General features: G+C 44.0%; 1 protein-coding gene across 1 annotated transcript in view; it reads right to left on the bottom strand.

Moving 5' to 3' along the window:
• Positions 1-18,908, bottom strand: part of mybpc2a (myosin binding protein Ca) — a 152,651-nt gene that overhangs the window by 4,252 nt on the left and 129,491 nt on the right. The window contains exons 12-25 of the mRNA XM_070551377.1: positions 17,867-18,036; positions 16,796-16,961; positions 15,596-15,702; positions 15,481-15,510; positions 11,285-11,424; positions 10,921-11,080; positions 10,590-10,694; positions 10,252-10,440; positions 9,977-10,111; positions 8,515-8,682; positions 6,988-7,076; positions 5,763-5,958; positions 4,099-4,238; positions 722-881 (exon numbers count right to left, since the gene is read on the bottom strand). Coding sequence (XP_070407478.1) covers positions 722-881; positions 4,099-4,238; positions 5,763-5,958; positions 6,988-7,076; positions 8,515-8,682; positions 9,977-10,111; positions 10,252-10,440; positions 10,590-10,694; positions 10,921-11,080; positions 11,285-11,424; positions 15,481-15,510; positions 15,596-15,702; positions 16,796-16,961; positions 17,867-18,036 — 1,955 coding nt within the window. The remainder of the gene's footprint in view (positions 1-721; positions 882-4,098; positions 4,239-5,762; positions 5,959-6,987; positions 7,077-8,514; positions 8,683-9,976; positions 10,112-10,251; positions 10,441-10,589; positions 10,695-10,920; positions 11,081-11,284; positions 11,425-15,480; positions 15,511-15,595; positions 15,703-16,795; positions 16,962-17,866; positions 18,037-18,908) is intronic.

Here is an 18,908-nt window from a genome sequence, read left to right as displayed (position 1 = left end):
TCCCCGGCTCAGAAGTCCAACAGGGATAAAAACCACCAAAACCAGAAAACTGACCCTAGGTCAGTTAAATCCTACTAAAAAGGATAATTAAGCCCAACCCCTATGGAAAACAACCCGTAGCCAGCAACACAAACGGTTTATCCTTAGCAAGGCATGTGAAACACACTCAGAAGGAACCCAGGCTAATCCTGGATCCTTAGTAGAAAACTTTAACCAAATAAGGAGCAAAGAGCGTCGAAGAGCGAGGGAGAATCGCAGGCTAGTCCTGGATCTCCCGCAGCAACCTTAAACCCAAACAGTAACTGTGTAAACCTTGAACCCGATTGGTAACGGTAGCCAAAGTGTCCGTGAGCTAAGGAGAATCACCGGCTAATCCAGGATCTCCCCGACTGTCTGTAGTGCTCCTCTTTGAAGGAGCTGGGAGCTGCTTGATCACTGATTCAGGTCAGCTGTGATCTTCGCTGGTGTGCCTCTCTCCGAGGTCCTGAACTGGCACTGTGCGCTGGAGAGTGAGCAGGCCGCTCCTGGCGCTGTCCCTGGTGCTGGACCCTTGCAGCGGGGACAAAAGGCTCAGGGGAAGATGGGATGACGGACCGAAGGGACGAGATGCGTCACACATGTTGATCGCTGCTGTGCTTTTCTGCTGAGAAGCTCTCATCTATTGGGTGGTTTAAATTTAGACACTGTGCTATGTTACAGTGTTCTGCAGGGATTTCCTCACCTGTTTTTGTAATGACAGCAGAGTTCTTGCTGATGCCGGGATCGTTGCTGAGGCCACAGATGTTTTCGCTGAACACTCGAAAGGAATACTCGTTCCCCATGATCAGGTCGGACACGGTGCAGCTGGGCCTGCGGTTGTGCTCGTAGACCGTGAACCACTCCTGATGTCAGAGAGACAAAGAGCAGAATGACAGGTTCACAACTCAAAATGAGACCTAACACTATAATCACTACTGTTGATTTATCCAGTCCTCAGTGACTTCACTGACGTGTCATCAGATATTCGGAAGCTAATGTCATTACTGGAGAAAAATACCCCTTCTTTAATTTCTTTACACGTTATTCCCAACGATTCAGTAATCCCATAAAAACTGAGTTACTCAACTGATGATTACCGAAAAATCATTTAAAGCTCTCCAAAAATCCACAGATAAAGACCACTTCATAAGATTACTAGAAGGTTCTGCTGCTTGAAAGGAAAATTTAATGAAATGAAAGGTGGTTTAAATGCTTCTGAAGCCAGCGTGGTGATGACACGAACCCTCAGAGTGAAACCAAACAGCCAAAGACAGAAAAGTTAAATCAGCAAAATGAAAATGAATGTGGTCATTAGTTAGCAGTGCTTTGTTAGGTAACAGTTTGTGTAACCGTTTCAGTCTTTTCATCAAAACTAAAGGACAGCACTTTGCAGTAAAAACAGCTACGCCATCCATCCATTTTCGGTCGCCTATCCGGGGTTGGGTTGCGTGGGTAGTAGTCTGCGTCAAGAGGCCCAGACTTCCTTCCCCCCAGCCACTTGGGCCAGTTCCTTTGAGGGAATTCCAAGGAGCTCCCTGACCATTCGTGAGACATAGGCCTAGTCCACACGTAGCCGGGGTTTTTTGAAAACGAATATCCGCCCCTCCAAAAACTTGCATCCACACCACCGCGTTTTAAAAACAAACTCTGTCCACACGTACCCGGATAAATACGTTGTTAAGGACATGCCAGACCTGTAGGCGGCAGTACTTCCCCCGTTCTTAACCTCGTCCTTCGTCCGTGGTCTTCCGCAAGGAGCAGTAATTCCGCTTACAAAAACAAACAAGCAGAAAGCGCTTGGACAATTGATGGATCGGGTAGTGACAGAGCGCAGCTCTGAAGGCTTCCATGATGCCGGCTAGTGTAAACACAGGTCGCACACATGATGTCAGCTTTTTTTGTCGCGGAAAGTGACGTTGCGGACCTAAAAACTCCGGTTTTGTCTGTCCGCACGCAGACACCAAAAACGGAGAAAACGCAGATCTTCACTGTGGTCGGAGTTTTTAAAAAGATCCGTTTTCGTGTGAAAAAACTCCGTTTTCGTGTGGATGACAGGCCAAAACGTAGAAAAATATCTACATTTTGGCAGATCCCCGGCTAAGTGTGGACAGGGCCATAGTCTCTCCAGCATGTCCTGGGTCTTCCTTTAGGCTTTCTCCTGGTTGGACGTGCCTGGAAAACCTCAGCGGAGAGGCATCCTTACCAGATGCCCGAGCCACCTCAACTGGCTCCTCTCGATGTGGAAGAGCAGCGGGTCTACTCTGAGCCCCTCCCAGATGACTGAGCCTCTCACCCTATCTCTAAGGGAGAGCCCAGCCACTCTGCGGAGAAAACTCATTTCGGCCACTTGTATCCGTGATCTCGTTCTTTCGGTCACTACCCAAAGCCTGTGACCATAGGTGAGGGTAGGAACGAAGATCGATGGGTAAATCGAGAACTTTGCCTTCTGGCTCAGCTCTCTCTTCACCACGACAGACCGGTACAACGCCTGGATCACTGCAGCAGCACCAATCTGCCTATTGATCTCACGCTCCAGTTTTCCCTCACTCGTGAACAAGACCCAGAGATACTTAAACTCCTCCACTTGGGGCAGTACCTCATCCCTGACCCGGAGATTCTCATCCCAGCTGCTTCACACTCGGCTGCAAACTGCTCCAATGAGAGTCAGAGATCACGTTCTGATGAAGCCAAAAAGACCACATCATCTGCAAAAAAGCAGAGACTCAATCCTCAGGCCACCAGGACAGATCACCTCAACACCTTGGCTGCACCCAGAAATCCTGTCCATAAAAGTTACTTTAAAGTACTACTGATCTTAAAATATTCTAATACATAGAGCACTTACTCATTTTTTATGGATTAGAGTCTCACAAAACACAACAGCAGGTCTGATCACGTATAAACAAAAGAGTCACTTTCCACTTCCTGTTCTCAAGTCCCGTGTGATGTTGTGACTATCGCACGACGTTCCAAGAAGTGAGTCGGCGGCGCAGCGATTCCTGTGTGACCCCATATTGAAACCCCTCTACAGAGCTGTGATTGGCCAGCCAGAATACTGCTAGGGGTTGCGGAGGTTCCAATGGAGCGTTCCTAGACCAAACTTTGCAAAGCAAGAATTTGGTCTAGTTCACTAGGCTAACATAAATATAAAGGACAAAAATAGAAAAAGGCAGGAAGCCAGGACAACGTGAGATCCATCAAACTAAAGCCATTACATACAAAAAAAATGAAAACTGTTAAAATGATTTCCTTGGAAGTTCTAGTGTTATGAACACAAGCTGTAGCTGGCCACGCCCACCCACCCCCCACTCAGGACGCTATAAGCTGAGAAGCTCCAATATCCTCCAGCAGCACCTCTCCCGCATGGGAGAGGGGGCTCCATGCTAATATCCCTTTTTGAAATGACTTGTTTTAGGCACATAATTCTTAAAACCAAGCACCAAGACAGAAAATAGATGGATGGGTAATTTTCAAGTTTGAAGTGCTTATATAAGCAGTCGAGACCCACATGGCAGCACAAAAGGAAGCAAAAGGTCAGTTTTGTATAATATTTCCCCTTGAAGTAAAAAAGGTAAGTAAAGCACGTTGTACGTAAGTGAATAGGTTGACCGAGACTGAGTGTTTCTGTATTTTCAAGATGAAGCTCTGGAATGGTAAATTATCTGCATTTGTTTAGCATCCTTTTAGGGTTCTGCAACCTTCCAAGGTGCTTCACAACACAATCAGACATCCACTAATGCACGCACACATTCACACGCTGGTGATGAGGAGTTACATCATAGCCACAGCTACCCTGGGGTGCGCTGACGGAAGCAAGACTGCCGAACACAGGTGCCACCGGTCCCTCCAACCACCACCAGCAGGCAAGGTGAGTTGTCTCTTGCCCAAGGACACAACAGCAGCATCCTCTGGTGGGAGCTGGGATTGAACCTACAAACGTCTGATTACTGGGCAACCCGCTCTACCTCCAGAGCTACTACTGTCCCAACTAAATAACATTTGAAAAGAAGTTGCATAAACCTACGCCCCTGAGTGCACCTGTTGATTTACCTGACCTTTCAAACCCCGCCCACCACATACCGTTGACTTCTTGTCACATTTCTGGATGGTGTAGCCTATAATTTCACAGTTGCCATCGTCTTTGGGAGGCTTCCACTCCAGCGAAGCATTGAAACCCCAGACGTCTGTGACGTGCACGTTGATGGGCGGACCTGGTCTTTCTGCAAGTGTCATGAAAGGAGATGGAGTTGGGATGGAGCTGGTGGATTCTGGGTAAACTTACATAAGTCGGTGGAAATGCTCTGCTCATGCAGAGCTGCGATAACTATTTCTTTCCAGGTTAACATTCAAGGAAAGAGGAAGCTAGTGGAAAACAGCTCTGTTGTAGGGAAATCCCTTCTAAAGAAGGAGATAAAAATTTGCATCAGAAGACATTTGACAGAATAGACAGATTAGAGAGATTGACAGATTAGCAGAGCAAAAGACAAAGGATCCAGGGAATACAGCAATGGCTGAATACATCACTAGGAAGTGGCGCCGCGCTGACAAAGCAACAGCATGTTTAGCATCATAAAGAAGAAGAACACAGTCTGTTTATCATTCATAGTTGTGTGGTCTGCAGGAAAACTGCACACCACGAATGAGAGTTTGTCATCTCTTACAGGGAGCAGCACAACTGCTGTTTTATTCCCGGTGCTCAAACAGCATGGTGACGGATCAGCGGAGGGAGGGGGCGCCATCAGAGCCTCTCATTAGCTCAACCTTCTCAGCAGGGTAAGTGACAGAGTAGCCCTTAAAATCCAAAAGTAATCCAAGTCTACATGCAAATAATCTCAGTGAAGCCCCGCCAAATAATCCACCCAGAACCCCGGCCCGTGGAGACAAGCCCTGAGACAAGGAAGGCGCTGGAGGCAGCGTGGAAGCCGGGATTAAACGAAGGAGAGGAATGAGCTCTTTGATGATTTGCTACTTTGAGTCACAGATTTCCTGGGATCATGAAATGAGGAATTATCGTCAAATTTCAAAAAGAAATCTTGGCACGTCTCAAAGATTTGGGCTCAAATCATCATCCCTTCAAAACAGGTCATTAATCATGCACCTTGTGAAGTTTGCACATGTGGGATATTTTAATGAGACAACATGCGACTTTCAGAGGGGCTGAGAGGCCAGTTTGTGCCGCCGAAGCTGAAATGGATGAAGTCATATTTTTCTGGTGGTGTTTAGGAAAGAAAACCAACAACTTAACAAAAACGTGTTCTCCCTAGTGGAAATGGAGACAACAAAAGTGAAAATAAAATAAAAATAGAACCTTTTGCTACATTCAGTGAGGAAGACAAAGATTATCGGTTGTGTTTAGTTCAAACTTTTCTTTACATAAGACTTTATTTTACTAATATTAAACCATTTAGCCCCCAAAATAGATTAATACTTAATTATTTCATGCTTTTTAAACAAATAAATAACTGAAAATATATGTTTGGAGTTTCCTAAAACTTAGTTTCCTTAATTGTTTGTCATCATTAATCTGATTTCATCACAACTTTATGAAATCAGTCCCTTAGTTTCATTAAAAGCTCTAAAACAGACGATAAAATGTTCTAAATAATTTTTAAGATTTCTTAACAAGAACTCTGAGACATCTTTTGAGTTCCAGTCCCACAGGCACAAAAATTATTTGTTGTTTCACTTTTTACTTTAGCTGGATATTTATTGAGTTTTTTTCTGCCAGGAAATGAGAAACGTACCAACGACCTGGATGTGAATGTCTGCACATTCAGACATGTCCTCAACCTGAACAGACAGGGTGAACTTCCCAGAGTGTCTTCTCTCTGCAGAGCGGATGAAGAGGATGGTGTCCACCTCACTGGTGCGGGTCCCCACACTTTTGTCCTCCATGAGAACGTTGTCTTTAAACCAGGTGACAACAGGCCGAGGCTTGCCCTGCATGTACCGCGACGGAAGGAAGAGACAAAACACACGGGACAGAGAAAATGTGCTGATTTATTACCCCTTTCAAAGTACTCTTGATCACCACTTCTGCGGTTCTGAAGGTCTTTGGGCATTTGTTAAATTTTTTTAACTGCAACAGTCAAAGAAAATGAGTTTTATAAAGATGCAAAATAATGCAAATACATCAGGTGTGAAATATTCAACAGTGGAATAGTCGGGTTGAATGTATCTTCATGTTAAACGTAACAGATATCTCACTGGAGTGCAAACAGCTGCAGGACTGAAATGTCCAGCTCTTATATAAGACGACAGCAGTGTTGACGCTCTTTTTAAAAAATGAACTCATCGTGCAGCTCGCTCTCTCTCTCTCTCTCTCTCTCTCTCTCTCTCTCTCTCTCTCTCTCTCTCTCTCTCTCAGAGAAAGGTTTTAATCCTGCTCTTCATAATCAAGCAGGGCTATGGCCTTACTTTATTTTTGCCTATTTTAATTCACAACAAGGGGGTTCCCTTCACTACTCATGCCTCTGTTTTCTTTTTTTAACCAGTGTCATCATTTACAAGTTGTCAGATGCTGTAGTTCTCCCGGCAGCCTTTAAGCATCCACTCTCTCTGTTGTGAGCAATATTTATTTGCATTCCAGCAAAAGAAGAAAAAAAAGATCTGTCAGAATGTTTCCACTGGGGGATTTTTAGTTTGTGGCTGTCTCGGTATTCAAAGCACACAGAGAAAATTAATCTGGATGTGCTGCGCCAACATGAGCAGAAAAGGAAAACATTTTTTAAATGGGATCTCTCTTTTGTTTTCTGGTCACTTGAACTTTAAATGCATTGCTTGAAACCCTCTGCAGTAATTTGTTTTCTGTAGTACTCTACATGCTCCTGTGGATTTTTGATAACTGGCATAATTAACCACTACAAGGTCGGAGTGAGCAGCTCTACAGAAGAACTGAGTTCTCTCTGTAATCTGTACGTGAATAAACAATAATCACACATTTCATCATAAATAAAAGGCCAAACTAACCTGGAAGGGGATGACCAAGTTCACCTTCTCTCCCACTAGTTTGATGAGCTTGGATCTCAGGTTGCGAGGCAGACGGATCTTTGGGTTCTCTGGATGGTGGACGAATAAAGATGCATCACATGTGTGAAGGTGTGGGTTGATGTGGCAGAGTATAAATAAAAATACATACACTCCTGGGACACTTTATTAGGTATACTTGGTTAATTGCTCTGTGACACAAATACTTAATCAGCCAGTCACATGGGAACAGCTCAATGCATCATGATTTGCTGAAGTTCAAAATGAACATTAGAATGAAGAATAAAAGAAGATTTAGGTGATTTTGAATGTGGTATGGTTGGTCAGAGTTTTTTCAGAATACACCAATTTACAGGGATTTGCACCCACAGCCATCTCAGAGAATGGTGCGAAAAAGAGAAAATATCCAGTGAGCAGCTGTGTGAAGGAAAATGCTTTGTAGATTGAGAGGGAACGGACAGACTGGTTTTAATAATCAGTGGTTATTAGACTGGTTCATCTACATCATCTCTAACTGGTTTCTAGAACAAGACCACGAGTTCACTGAACTCCAACAACCCCCACAGTCACCAGATCTGGGTCCAGTCTAGAACCTTTGTGATGTGGTGGAACAGGAGATTGTCATCATGGATGTGACTGTATGATGGTGGTCGATATGAACCAGAAACTCTGACAAACGTTTCCAACACCTTGTTTTTTGGGGGAGTTTTTTCCGTGTCCTGTCTGGCTGTGAAGCAAACAGAATTAATGTCTGAATGCTGGTGACAAGCCTTAAGGCTTTCCAACACCTTGTTGAGTGTATGACACGAAGGAATGAAGGCAGTACAATGGAGTATCCCTAGTGAAGTGGCCCTTGAGTGTGTACACAGTAAAAGGTTGTTTGGTAATGGTAAATGGCCTCTATTAATATAGCGCCTTTTAAAGTCCTAGAACCCCCAAGGCACTTTTACAGCACAACAGCCATGCACCCATTCACACACACACATTCACACACTGGTGGTGATGAGCTACATGTAACCACAGCTGCCCTGGGACGCACTGACGAAAGCAAAGCTGTCAAACTGGCGTCATCTGTCTCTCCAACAGCAGGCAAGGTGGGTTAAGTGTCTTGCCTAAGGGCACAACAACTGCAATAGACTGAGTGGGGTGCACACCTGAAACACTCCAGTTACCGGGTGGGCAATTAACTCCTCTGCCGCCATCGCCCCAATAAATGAGCGGTCTGTTCTGTTTGCAACAACTCGAATCAATATCATGATGGGTTGAGACAGTTTTGAAGGCAAAAAGGCGCTATCAAGGCATGCCTAATAAAGTGGCCCGTAAGAGTTAAAAAAAATAACTGCAGTTATTGACTGTGTGTGTGCTCTCTCTTAATAAAAACTTATACTAAAATTCATTTAGACCCAAATAAGTTCCTTAACTGAGCATTATTTCTTCCACTAAAGTTTAGCCAAAAGTAAGATTTAAACATTTGACTTCAAGCCTTTGTGGGTAAAGTTCGTCTCTGACCCACGATATCCCTGATGGTGATGGCCTGAGACAGAGTGGCGGGAGGGCTGCGTCCTGCAATGTTGATGGCAGTCACTCTGAAGAGCATCTTCTCCCCCACTGGGAGACCTTTGACCCTGTAATCATTCTCCTCCACCAATTCCTTGTTAGCCTGCACCCACTGGTCATCTAGGATAGGAGAACAGACAATGATCTCTGGATTTAATCACTAACTGCAACAATCATTGTCCTTGCACAAACCTACCATCATGTCTTTTTGTATAGAGCTCCGGGAGTTGATCTCACATCTCCCAGCATGCAACAGTTCAAATCGAAACGGCGCCATATTGGCAGGTAGAAGCCGGCAGCTGGACTATTTGTTATTGTCAGAAAACTCAATCAAACGGGAAATATGGTAGATTCCTGTTGTGCCCCAGGATGCAGAACAGACGTGGACGACATAAGGAATGAGCCATCTACAGGATTCCCCAAGATCCGGAGCGCCGCAAACGTTGGATCATTGTAATAAAACGCACTAGTGACCGGGCTAAAATGAAGCTGTGGGATCCCGAGAGTAAAGGTTTTCACTTATGCAGCGACCGCTTCATATCAGGTACTTAAACCAACGTTTCCTCAACTGTATATGGTGTTTATTTTAAATGCTTTTATTACGATTCTTAGTGGGCTTCCTAAACTTATTTTGGCGTGGCTTTTTCTGTCTTATTACTCACAACAACAAGTAAACATCACGTAAAACGTTGCCTCGTGAGTTCTGCGTGCTGCTGTTTACGTGTCTTATGATCACAGCAATTAACCGGCTAAGCTGTATTTAATTTTTAAGCAACGGTTGATCAATTGTGAGATCACACATAAAAAGCACTTTGGATTGCTATTATCTGTCTCACCGAGACAGATCTCAGACAGATCCTGAGACGCTCCTGCCTGACATATTTATTTTATTCACGGAAAAAAATCAAACTAGTGATTTCTCTTGGTGTTCAGTTTATACATTCAAGCAGCACAGCACTCTATTTAAATTACTTACGTGTAAATCTGTTATTTGTCCATCCATCCATCCATTTTCAGCCGCGTATCCGGAGTCAGGTTGCGGGGGAAGTAGCGTCAAGAGGCCCAGACTCCCCTCTCCCCAGCCGCCTGAGCCAGCTCCTCCGGGTAAATCCCAAGGCGTTCCCCGGCCAGGTCCGGTAAGAAGTCCGCTCCGACAACTTCTGGCATTTTTAAAAAGTATCCCAGGGGCACGGTAAGGGTCGGAGATGTTTAGTCTATTTAATTTCTGACTATATAAAACGATTTCTTCGGTTTTAAAGTGTGAAGTAAACTCCGACGAATTAAAATCCAAGCCGATCCCGTTCATGTTCATGTTTACGATCTGTGTTTGTTTAGCTTCTTTTACCTGCCAATATGGCGTCTACTAACTGAGAGTCACGTGGGGTCCCGAGCTCTATAGTAGGTTTTTCTTTACCTCCTTCTTTGCAATACTCAATGATGTAACCATCAATGCCGCCCGCCCCGATTCTTTCTGGTGGTCGCCACTTGAGTGCACAGGTAGTGTCTGTCACATCTTCCACCACGAGACGAGTGGGCTCGCTTGTGGGGGCTGAGAGAGACAAGAGCTAATTAATACCTTAATACCCAGCGTAAATGGGATGGGAAGGCAGGTGAAGCTGCATCAAAATGACTATAGTGTGAAAAGCCTCTGTTAATTAACCCTTCTGCTAATGACATGTGGCAACGCACCAATGGGCATGAAGGGCTTTGAGTCGCTGCTGGGCTGAGAGACGCCGATGCTGTTGACTGCAAACACTCTCATCTCATAAAGCACACCTTCAATCATCTTCTTAGCCTCGTATGTGTTGGACTCGTAAACATCAAAGTTCAGTTTTGTCCACCTAGCTGTACCAACCTTCTTCCTCTCCATCAGATACCCTGCAGGAAGCAGTAAATTCATCTCACTCTTCTTTGGAATAAAACAAAACACAAACAGCATAGTAAACAGAGTAGACTCTGAACTGCTGTTTCCCCCCGGGAGGAAAACATCAGACGTGAACATTAGTTGATGCCTGTTTCGGCGGTACCTTTAATGGGAACGCCGCCGTCAAACGAGGGAGGATCCCATGTGATCGTGGCAGAGTCCTCGCCGACTGATGTGCATTTGACATTCTCTGGAGAGTTGGGCACATCTGGAGAGTCGGGTTACAGTCGGAAATGAAAAGCGAGGAAAGATGAAACGGAGAGAGGAATAGGAGGAGGTGTGAGGGAGCCAGCAGATTGGATCCAAAGAGTCAGCACAACGTAACTGAGTTCTGTTTGAATACACAACTTGTGGTGGTTGCAAACATTCAATTACACCTCAGATTAGGCAGTTTAATCTATGTCTGAATAGAGAAGAAAGAAAAGACCACAGACCTACGACCTTGATATAGATTTCAGCCTTGTCCTCGCCTACAGGGTTAGTCACAGTGATGGTATAGAAACCCTCGTCTTCCATCTCCGCCCCCTCTATCACAAAGCTGCTCAGGGTCTGCTCCTTCTCCACACGAACCCGTCCCTCAGCCTCAGATATAACCTGACGTAAAGGAGAAGAGATAGCAGAAGTGGATTTCAAAAGAATCCACAATAACAGGTGATTCAGCTCTCCCACTCTGCAGTTTCGTTTTTCCTTTGTGCTGATCAGTGACTAACGTCTGGATTCTCTCACTGACGCACAAATATGGACAGTATCTGACGCGTGTTTGCGAGTGTGAGAGGTGACAGATGACAAGCTCCTCACCTGGTCTCCCTTGGTCCAGCATGTGACGGGAGCCGGCTCTCCTGTGATCTCAACGTCAACGCGAAGCTTGTTTCCAGCCACCACCGTGATGGTGTTCTGGTTGCCACAACCGCTGGTGTCAATGTGGATCTTAGGAGGCTCTTTCATGTGATCAAAGAGGAAAAGTGGAGAAGGAAGAGATCGTTTAGGTTTGAACTTTCGTTTTTGATTCGCAGCATCTGAATGGTGTTTACTTTCTTTTGTTGTGTTTGTGTAAGTGTTTGGAGTTTGAAACATCAAATACTGAGTGTGTTTGAACATTGGTACTTTTTTTATAGAAGCCTAACAAAAAGCATGTTAGTTGTCTATATCCATCCATCCATTGTCTGAACCCGCTTGTCCATGTAGGGTCACGGGGGGGGGGGGGGGGGGGGGGGGGGTGTATCTTCAGCGGCCAATGGGCAATCAGGAGGGGTACACACTGGCCAGAGTGCCAGTCCATCACAGGGCAACACAGAGGCACACAGAACAAACAATCATGCACACACACACACACACACACACACACACACACACACACACACACACACACACACACCTAAGGACAACTTAGACAGACCAATTAACCTAACAGTCAAGTTTTTGGACTGTGGGAGGAAGCTGGAGTACCCGGAGAGAACCCAAGCATGCACAGGGAGAACATGCAGAAAGATCCCAGGCTGGCAAGCGAAGCCAGGACCTTCTTGCTGCAAGGCAACAGCTCTAACCACTGCGCAGCCTAAGTTGTCTACATGAATGTTTTACTAGTAGAGCTATGGGAGGCATGTTTGTGTTGTTGAAAAGAATGAAAATATTGTAAATAAAAAGTATTTCATTATAGAAATACATTTTGTAGGTTAATAAACACTATTAAAACTGTAAGAAAAATAGAATTGGAACTTATGTACTGCAGTATTTAAATCTCCCACAGGAGCAGAAGGTTGAGGAATGTACTAATCATGTTGAAGTGACAGAGGTCTGAGAAACGCTGGGTATAGAAAGTATTCAGACCCGTAATTTTTTTCACTCTGTTATATTGCAGCTATTTACAAAAATCAATCAAATTAATATTTTCCTCATTGTTTAACACAGTACCCCATATTTATATATCCAGAGATTCTCAATTGGGTTTTAGTCAATGTCACGTTGAGAGAGCAGGAGGATTGGACCCAAAATGCAGAACACCAGAACTACTCAGGCAGGAGCGGTTGCATAAATAAAATTCCTTTTATTTAGGATGATGAGCAAAATCCAAAAGTGCAGGACTCTAAGCCTAAAATCTAAAACACTGAATGACCAAAAACAAAAGCTCACTTATGAGCAAGAACCTGGAGTTTCTGGAGGGGAACAAAACAACGCTGACAAAGACAATGGACCAACCAACACTGGGAGACAAGACGGGGTTATATACACACATGGACTGGGTGATTAGGGAATTGTGCACAAGACAGACTAATAAACTGAGAGGAGGAGCAGAACGGGGCAGGGGAGGAAACCAGACCTAAATGGGGAAGGAAACAAAATGAACTAAAGGGCGATACAACCTAGATAATCTAAACATACAGAAAACTAAAGAAAGGTGAAAGGTTAAACCTGAAACTAGAAACAATCTGGGTTAGAAATAGGAACTTAAAGAGATCAGAACCAAAAGAAGAGGAGATATAATACAGGGGATCTTAATACTGAAAATGGGTGAACTAAATAAGTAGTGAGTGCCTAGGGGGAACACGAGGGAAACCTGGAGGGGGCTGGGGACCACAGGGACACAGAACATGACAGCCAAGGCCATTCAAGAACAGTCACAGAGGTCATTGTCATGTTGGAAAGTAAACCGTCGGCCCAGTCTGAGGTCCTATGACCCGCACTTGTATAGCGCCTCTCAGAGTAAGGACTCCAAAGCGCTTTACACTACAGTGTATCATTCACCCATGCACACACATTCACACACTGGTGGTGATGAGCTACAATGTAGCCACAGCTGCCCTGGGGCGCACTGACAGAGGCGAGGCTGCCGAGCACAGGCGCCACCGGTCCCTCCGACCACCATCAGCAGGCAAGGGGGTTCAGTATCTTGCCCAAGGACACAACAACAGTGACAAACTGAGTGGGGCTCGAACCTGTAACCTTCTGATTACAGGGCAAGCACTTAACTCCTGTGCCACCGTCACCCTGCGCATGATTCAGGATGACAACAGGATAACTTGCAATAATTGCACAGTGGACATTTCATCAAGGGAGGAAGCATTATGAATATACAAAAGCCTTTGGGCACAAAATAAGCGATAACGTAGAGTTAATGACGTGTTTTGACTCGCTCCAGACTAGCAAATTTCAACGCATCAGCAGCGGTGACGTTCGCAGGTCCTCTCCTGTTAATACTGCAGGTAACTAATCAACTAACACTGCCTATCATGTTAGCGTCATTAGCCTTATATACACACCTTTACACTAGCAGACTCCAGGGACAAAGGTCTGACCTGTAGTGAGATTTTTGCCACTCTACTAGCAACACTGCACAAAAAGATGACTTTGTCTTCACAGGGAGCATAATTGAGAACATTTGGAGAGATATTTCCAACCAATGCAGGTACAACTGATTATTTATCATACAGAAACTGACGGTTATTGCAGGAGCCATGCACAGTTAGTTTTTGCCACCTGTTTAACTACTGTGGAATTGATAAGGAACTGGATCGATAGACAGAATTGACAATGCCATTGTTATTGATAATAACGTATCAGTTCTCGCCCCTAATTGTGAGCTGTAAGGTCTTAGACAGGTGTGTGGCTTTCCTAATCAAGTCCAGTCAGTATAATCAAACACAGCTGGACTCTAATGAAGGTGTAGGACCATCTCAAGGATCATCAGACAAACGAGTGTCACAGCAAGGGGTCTGAATACTTAAGACCATGTGACGTTTCAGTTTGTCTTTTTTTAATAAATCTGTGGAAATTTTTTCAAAGTTTGTGTTTTCCTGTCATTATGGGCTGTTGTGTGCATATTAATTAGGAAACAAATGTCATGTACCTGGGCAGAGGTGAGTCACATCACCTCCTCTCATCAGAATTGAGTTTATTCTCCACAGGTGAGGAGCAGAGGGAGCGGCAGCTGCAGGAGATTTCCCAATCAGGGACGCGGGTTCAAAAGGAGGATGGAGACGCCTCACTGTGCCGGATGATTGCACCAGCTTGGGTAGCACCAGCCACTTGTTCTTGTTCAAGTTTGTTCATGTTAAGACTCGTTTTTGCCTCTTGGATTTATGACCTCGGACGGTGTTTTGGATTACGGTTTTGGATTACCCCTTACGTCTGGTATTTGTTTTCCCTTCCCCTCAGGATTCTCTCACCACCTGCTCCACCCTTGCTGCCTACGAACTCTGGATCTCATACACCACGTCCCATCCTCCTCCGGTGTTCCTATTTGGATTCCCTCTGCTACCTCACCCCTCCCGGAGCGCTCACCCTCTGCCCAGCGCTCACCCCGGCTTCCCCTCCTCTCTCGTTCGTCCCGAACGCTACATGGACAAGAGCTACACCGCTCACTCTCACAGGACTTCCCTGTGCTGTTTCTCTTGCCGTTTATGTAATAAAGAACTTTACTTTACCCATTCTGCCCCACGAGTAATGACTCTGCATGTCTTGGGTTAGGCACTTACCTCGAGTCATGACAGCAAATCAATGTAACTTATTTTAGCAATTGGCTGCAATTTAACAAAGAGTGAATCCTAGGCCTGCCCACTCCAGGCGCTTGGTTTCAGTCACATGACCCTGTGTTATGTTTGAACCAGAACTGGTCCGCTTTTATATAGCAATCGGTGTATGTGTGTGTGTATGTATATATGCACTGTCTTGTGTATATAGTAGCTGTTTCTCTGATTATTGCTACTTTATGGTATTATTCTATCATGATTATATTAATACTTCCTATATTAGCTTTTCTCTTATTTTTATTTTTCTTTCTTGCATTAAGTACCGCAGCAATTTCCTAACTTTTGTGATTTCTCACACATATGGCAATAACACCCTTCTGATTCTGAAACATCGATGGGGGAACTGAATACTTTTCGTACCCACTGTAGAAGCGTCATCGTGTGCGCTGAGCCTTGTTTTGGAACACTAAACCTGTTAATCACATGTCAGTGATGCTAAATAATCAGAAATGTAAATTAAACAGTTACCTTCAATGGGAACATATTCAATCTTTATCTCTGAGGAGAAAAACAAACAAATCAGTCTAATTCAATGTCGTGATGTTCTGAGTGCACAGTGCTTTGTGTGTCTGAGTGTTCTTACCAAGGAAGTTGAGTTTTGCAGAGAGGGTGAGTGCATAGCCATCTGGGACAAAAGTATAATCTCCAGCATCTGAAGCGACAACCTCATCAATCGTCAGTTTATGGTTCCTGCAGACATGAACTCAGATGTCACTGATGAAACCACACTTGCTATGACAATTCTGAAAGTAACAGTAGCCCTGGTAACAAGAGACAATATTGCAAGGTAAGAAACAACTGTCGCCTTGTTTGACCACAGTCATCTTGTATAATCTCCTCTGACGGTGAGATTATCAAGAGAAACCCTGAACCCTGGAGATGTGTGTGTTGTTATTGAGTATGTTGTGTGTTTAGAGGTTAGAGGCTTGCAGATTGCAGCCCATCTGAAAAATAGGTCAAATGACTAAGAAAACCCTCTGGTAATAGTTTGCCAAGCCTTTTGGCTGAGAGAGCTTCTGCAAATCTGTGTGTGTGTGTGTGTGTACGCGCGCGTGTGCGTGTGTGTGCACATGTGTGTGTGTGTGTGTGTGTGTGTGTGTGTGTGTGTGTGTGCATGCATGTGTGCGTTTGTGTGTGTGCGTGCATGCATGCATGCATGCAAGTGTGCATTTGTGTGTGTGTGTGTGTGTGTGTGTGTGTGTGTGTGTGCGTGCGTGCGTGCGTGTGTGTCTGTGTTTAAGTGTGCGTGCGTGCGTGTGTGTCTGTGTTTAAGTGTATAAAACTGCTAGCGAAGCATGGATGAGTTCAAACAACCACTTTTCTAAACCCAAATCATCACCAACATCAGTCTGCATGCATGTGTGCATTTGTGTGTGCGTGCGTGCATGCATGCATGTGTGCGTGTGTGCGTGCGTGCATGCATGCATGCATGCATGTGTGCGTTTGTGTGTGTGCGTGCATGCATGAAAGCATGTGTACGTGTGTGTGTGTGTGTGTGTGTGTGTGCATGCATGAATGCATGTGTACATTTGTGTGTGTGCATTTGTGTGTGTGTGTGTGTGTGTGTGTGTGTGTGTGTGTGTGTGTGTGTGTGTGTGTGTGTGTGTGTGTGTGTGTGTGTGTGTGTGTGTGTGTGTGTGTGCGCGCGTTTGTATGTGTGCGTGCGTGCGTGTCTGTGTTTAAGTGTATAAAACTGCTAGCGAAGCATGGATGAGTTCAAACAACCACTTTTCTAAACCCAAATCATCACCAACATCAGTCTGGTCTGGTGTTCTGTTGATACCTTCCGATGTGTGATATTCTGATCCGTTCGCTGGCCTGGACTTCAACTCCATCCTTGAACCATTTCCCAGTCACATTCTCATCAGACACCTCACACTTAAACACAGCCTGCTCAGATGCTTTCACTGTCAGGTCTGCAATGCTCTGCAGAATCTCAAGTTCCTTATCTAGAGTGCAAGAAACAATAATAATTAAGGTTCACAAAATAAATGTTGTAACATTTACTAATAAAGCTAACCAACTGTTGGGTTTACCATAAAGGCAAAATATGTTGTGTTTTTTGTTTCTTCTTGCAACTTCCACCCCAATTTGGCCCATGTTTAGTTATAATGAATTGTGTCCTTTTAATAAAAACTGAATATATTAGTTTTATAAAATATATCAAATGTAGTCATTGATTGAGACTCATTTCCAATGTTGCATAAAAGTTTGGGAATCATTACCAGTATTTTTTATAACAAAAGAGACAAAGTGGCACTAAAACCTTCTTACAGTTTCAGACCTGCATTTATCTCGGCTAAAGTGATCGCAGATTCAACCGTCTGGTTCGTTCTCTGTAATCTTATCAGTTAACCAAGAGGACAGACAGACGTTCCCTCGCGCTATAATCAATTACAAGCAGCAACTCAGAAGGCTGGATGGCTGAAGTCAGTTATCAGTGTTGAAGGTGTAACAGAAAATCAGCATGACGAATAGTGTGAACCACTGATACAAGGGATTAATGTAGGGATCTTAATTATGACATAAGTAATGAGGAATTTGCTGCTTTTCATGCTTGTCAGAACGCAAAACATTAACACGTTCTGACTGGATTTTTTCTTTAACTGGAGGGAATCTGAATTCTGCAACAATAAACTTTAAATAGCAGCCTCTCCGGCTGTTGGATTTCACTGTGGCAGCTTGATTTCTATTTTATTCTTCAGATCACTTTCCAGTACTCTTAGGGTGCATTTAAAGTATAACATTGACATAATCTCCACATGCTTTTGATTCTTGCTTTGTTTACTCCCCAGCATATTTTTATGATAAAGCTGGTCCTGATGAAAGTGGGTCATTCCTAAGGGCAAAGTACCTTCAACCTCTAGCTCTGCCTGCGACTCTCCTCCGTTAGTGAAAGCGTAGTACGTTCCAATGTCCTCTTTAGTTGCTTCATTTATGATCAAAATGTGTCTCCTCCCATCCTTTTTGAACCTGTACCTCGATCCTGCCGTGTCTCTATTCAGCTCGACTCCGTCTTTCATCCTGCGGAGATAAACACACTCGTCAGAGCCCTAAGTCAAACCTGTAATTCACCGGGAAGTGGCTCTCTTTTAAACTTAACCAAATCAACATGCTGCACACATGACCCAGTCTAAAAGGTGTCATGTTCTGACTTTACACTGTTCATGCTTTCAGAAATTCTTCCCTAAAGGCACATGAGCAGTACAGTTGATGCGCATTGATCAGCAGCCAGGTTATGTTTAAAGATTATTGATGAGACCAGTAATTATCACAGATCAGTTAGGGGGAATGTAAATAACTTTATTCCCACACAGCCTCCGTTACAGTGCAGAGCCGGACTTTATGACCGTGTCATTCTAAAAGTTCAAGAGCTCTAATGTGCTGATTATAAATAAATTACAAATAAAAGGCAGAATGTCAGACAACAAATAAACAGACTTACCGTTTTGTCTAATTAATCTTCTATTGTTTTTATGCTTTTTGTGCAGCTATGAAATCGAGTTTTGAATCTGTAACATTTTTTATTTTCCTTTCTCTAGAACTGGATCAATGTAGTTTGTGCAAAAGTAAATGTAAGAAGCAGTGTGTGTAAATAAACAAAATGTTTATTCTTGTTTTCTTTTTTATATTTACCCGAACAGTTGATGTAAAAATCAGAGCGTATGCAGTGATTTTAACACTTGATTCAGTACTGTGGACGGATTTTTCCTCATTTGTATTCTACATAAAACATATTGTTGTAAACAAGATCTCTGACAGAGATTTTAGTTCTTGTAAGACAAACAAGTACTGGTTAATCATCCCTGAGGAATCTGAGAGAAGTTTTACGGACAATAAGTGTAAGAGGATTTCTGCATTCACAATAAGCACAAACATCAATCAGTCCAGATAAA

The sequence above is a fragment of the Nothobranchius furzeri genome, chromosome 5 (assembly GCF_043380555.1).
Source record: "Nothobranchius furzeri strain GRZ-AD chromosome 5, NfurGRZ-RIMD1, whole genome shotgun sequence".
NCBI classification, from domain to species: domain Eukaryota; kingdom Metazoa; phylum Chordata; class Actinopteri; order Cyprinodontiformes; family Nothobranchiidae; genus Nothobranchius; species Nothobranchius furzeri.
The sequence above is the reverse complement of the archived record's forward strand: the minus strand, read 5'-3'. Positions and strand labels throughout refer to the sequence as shown.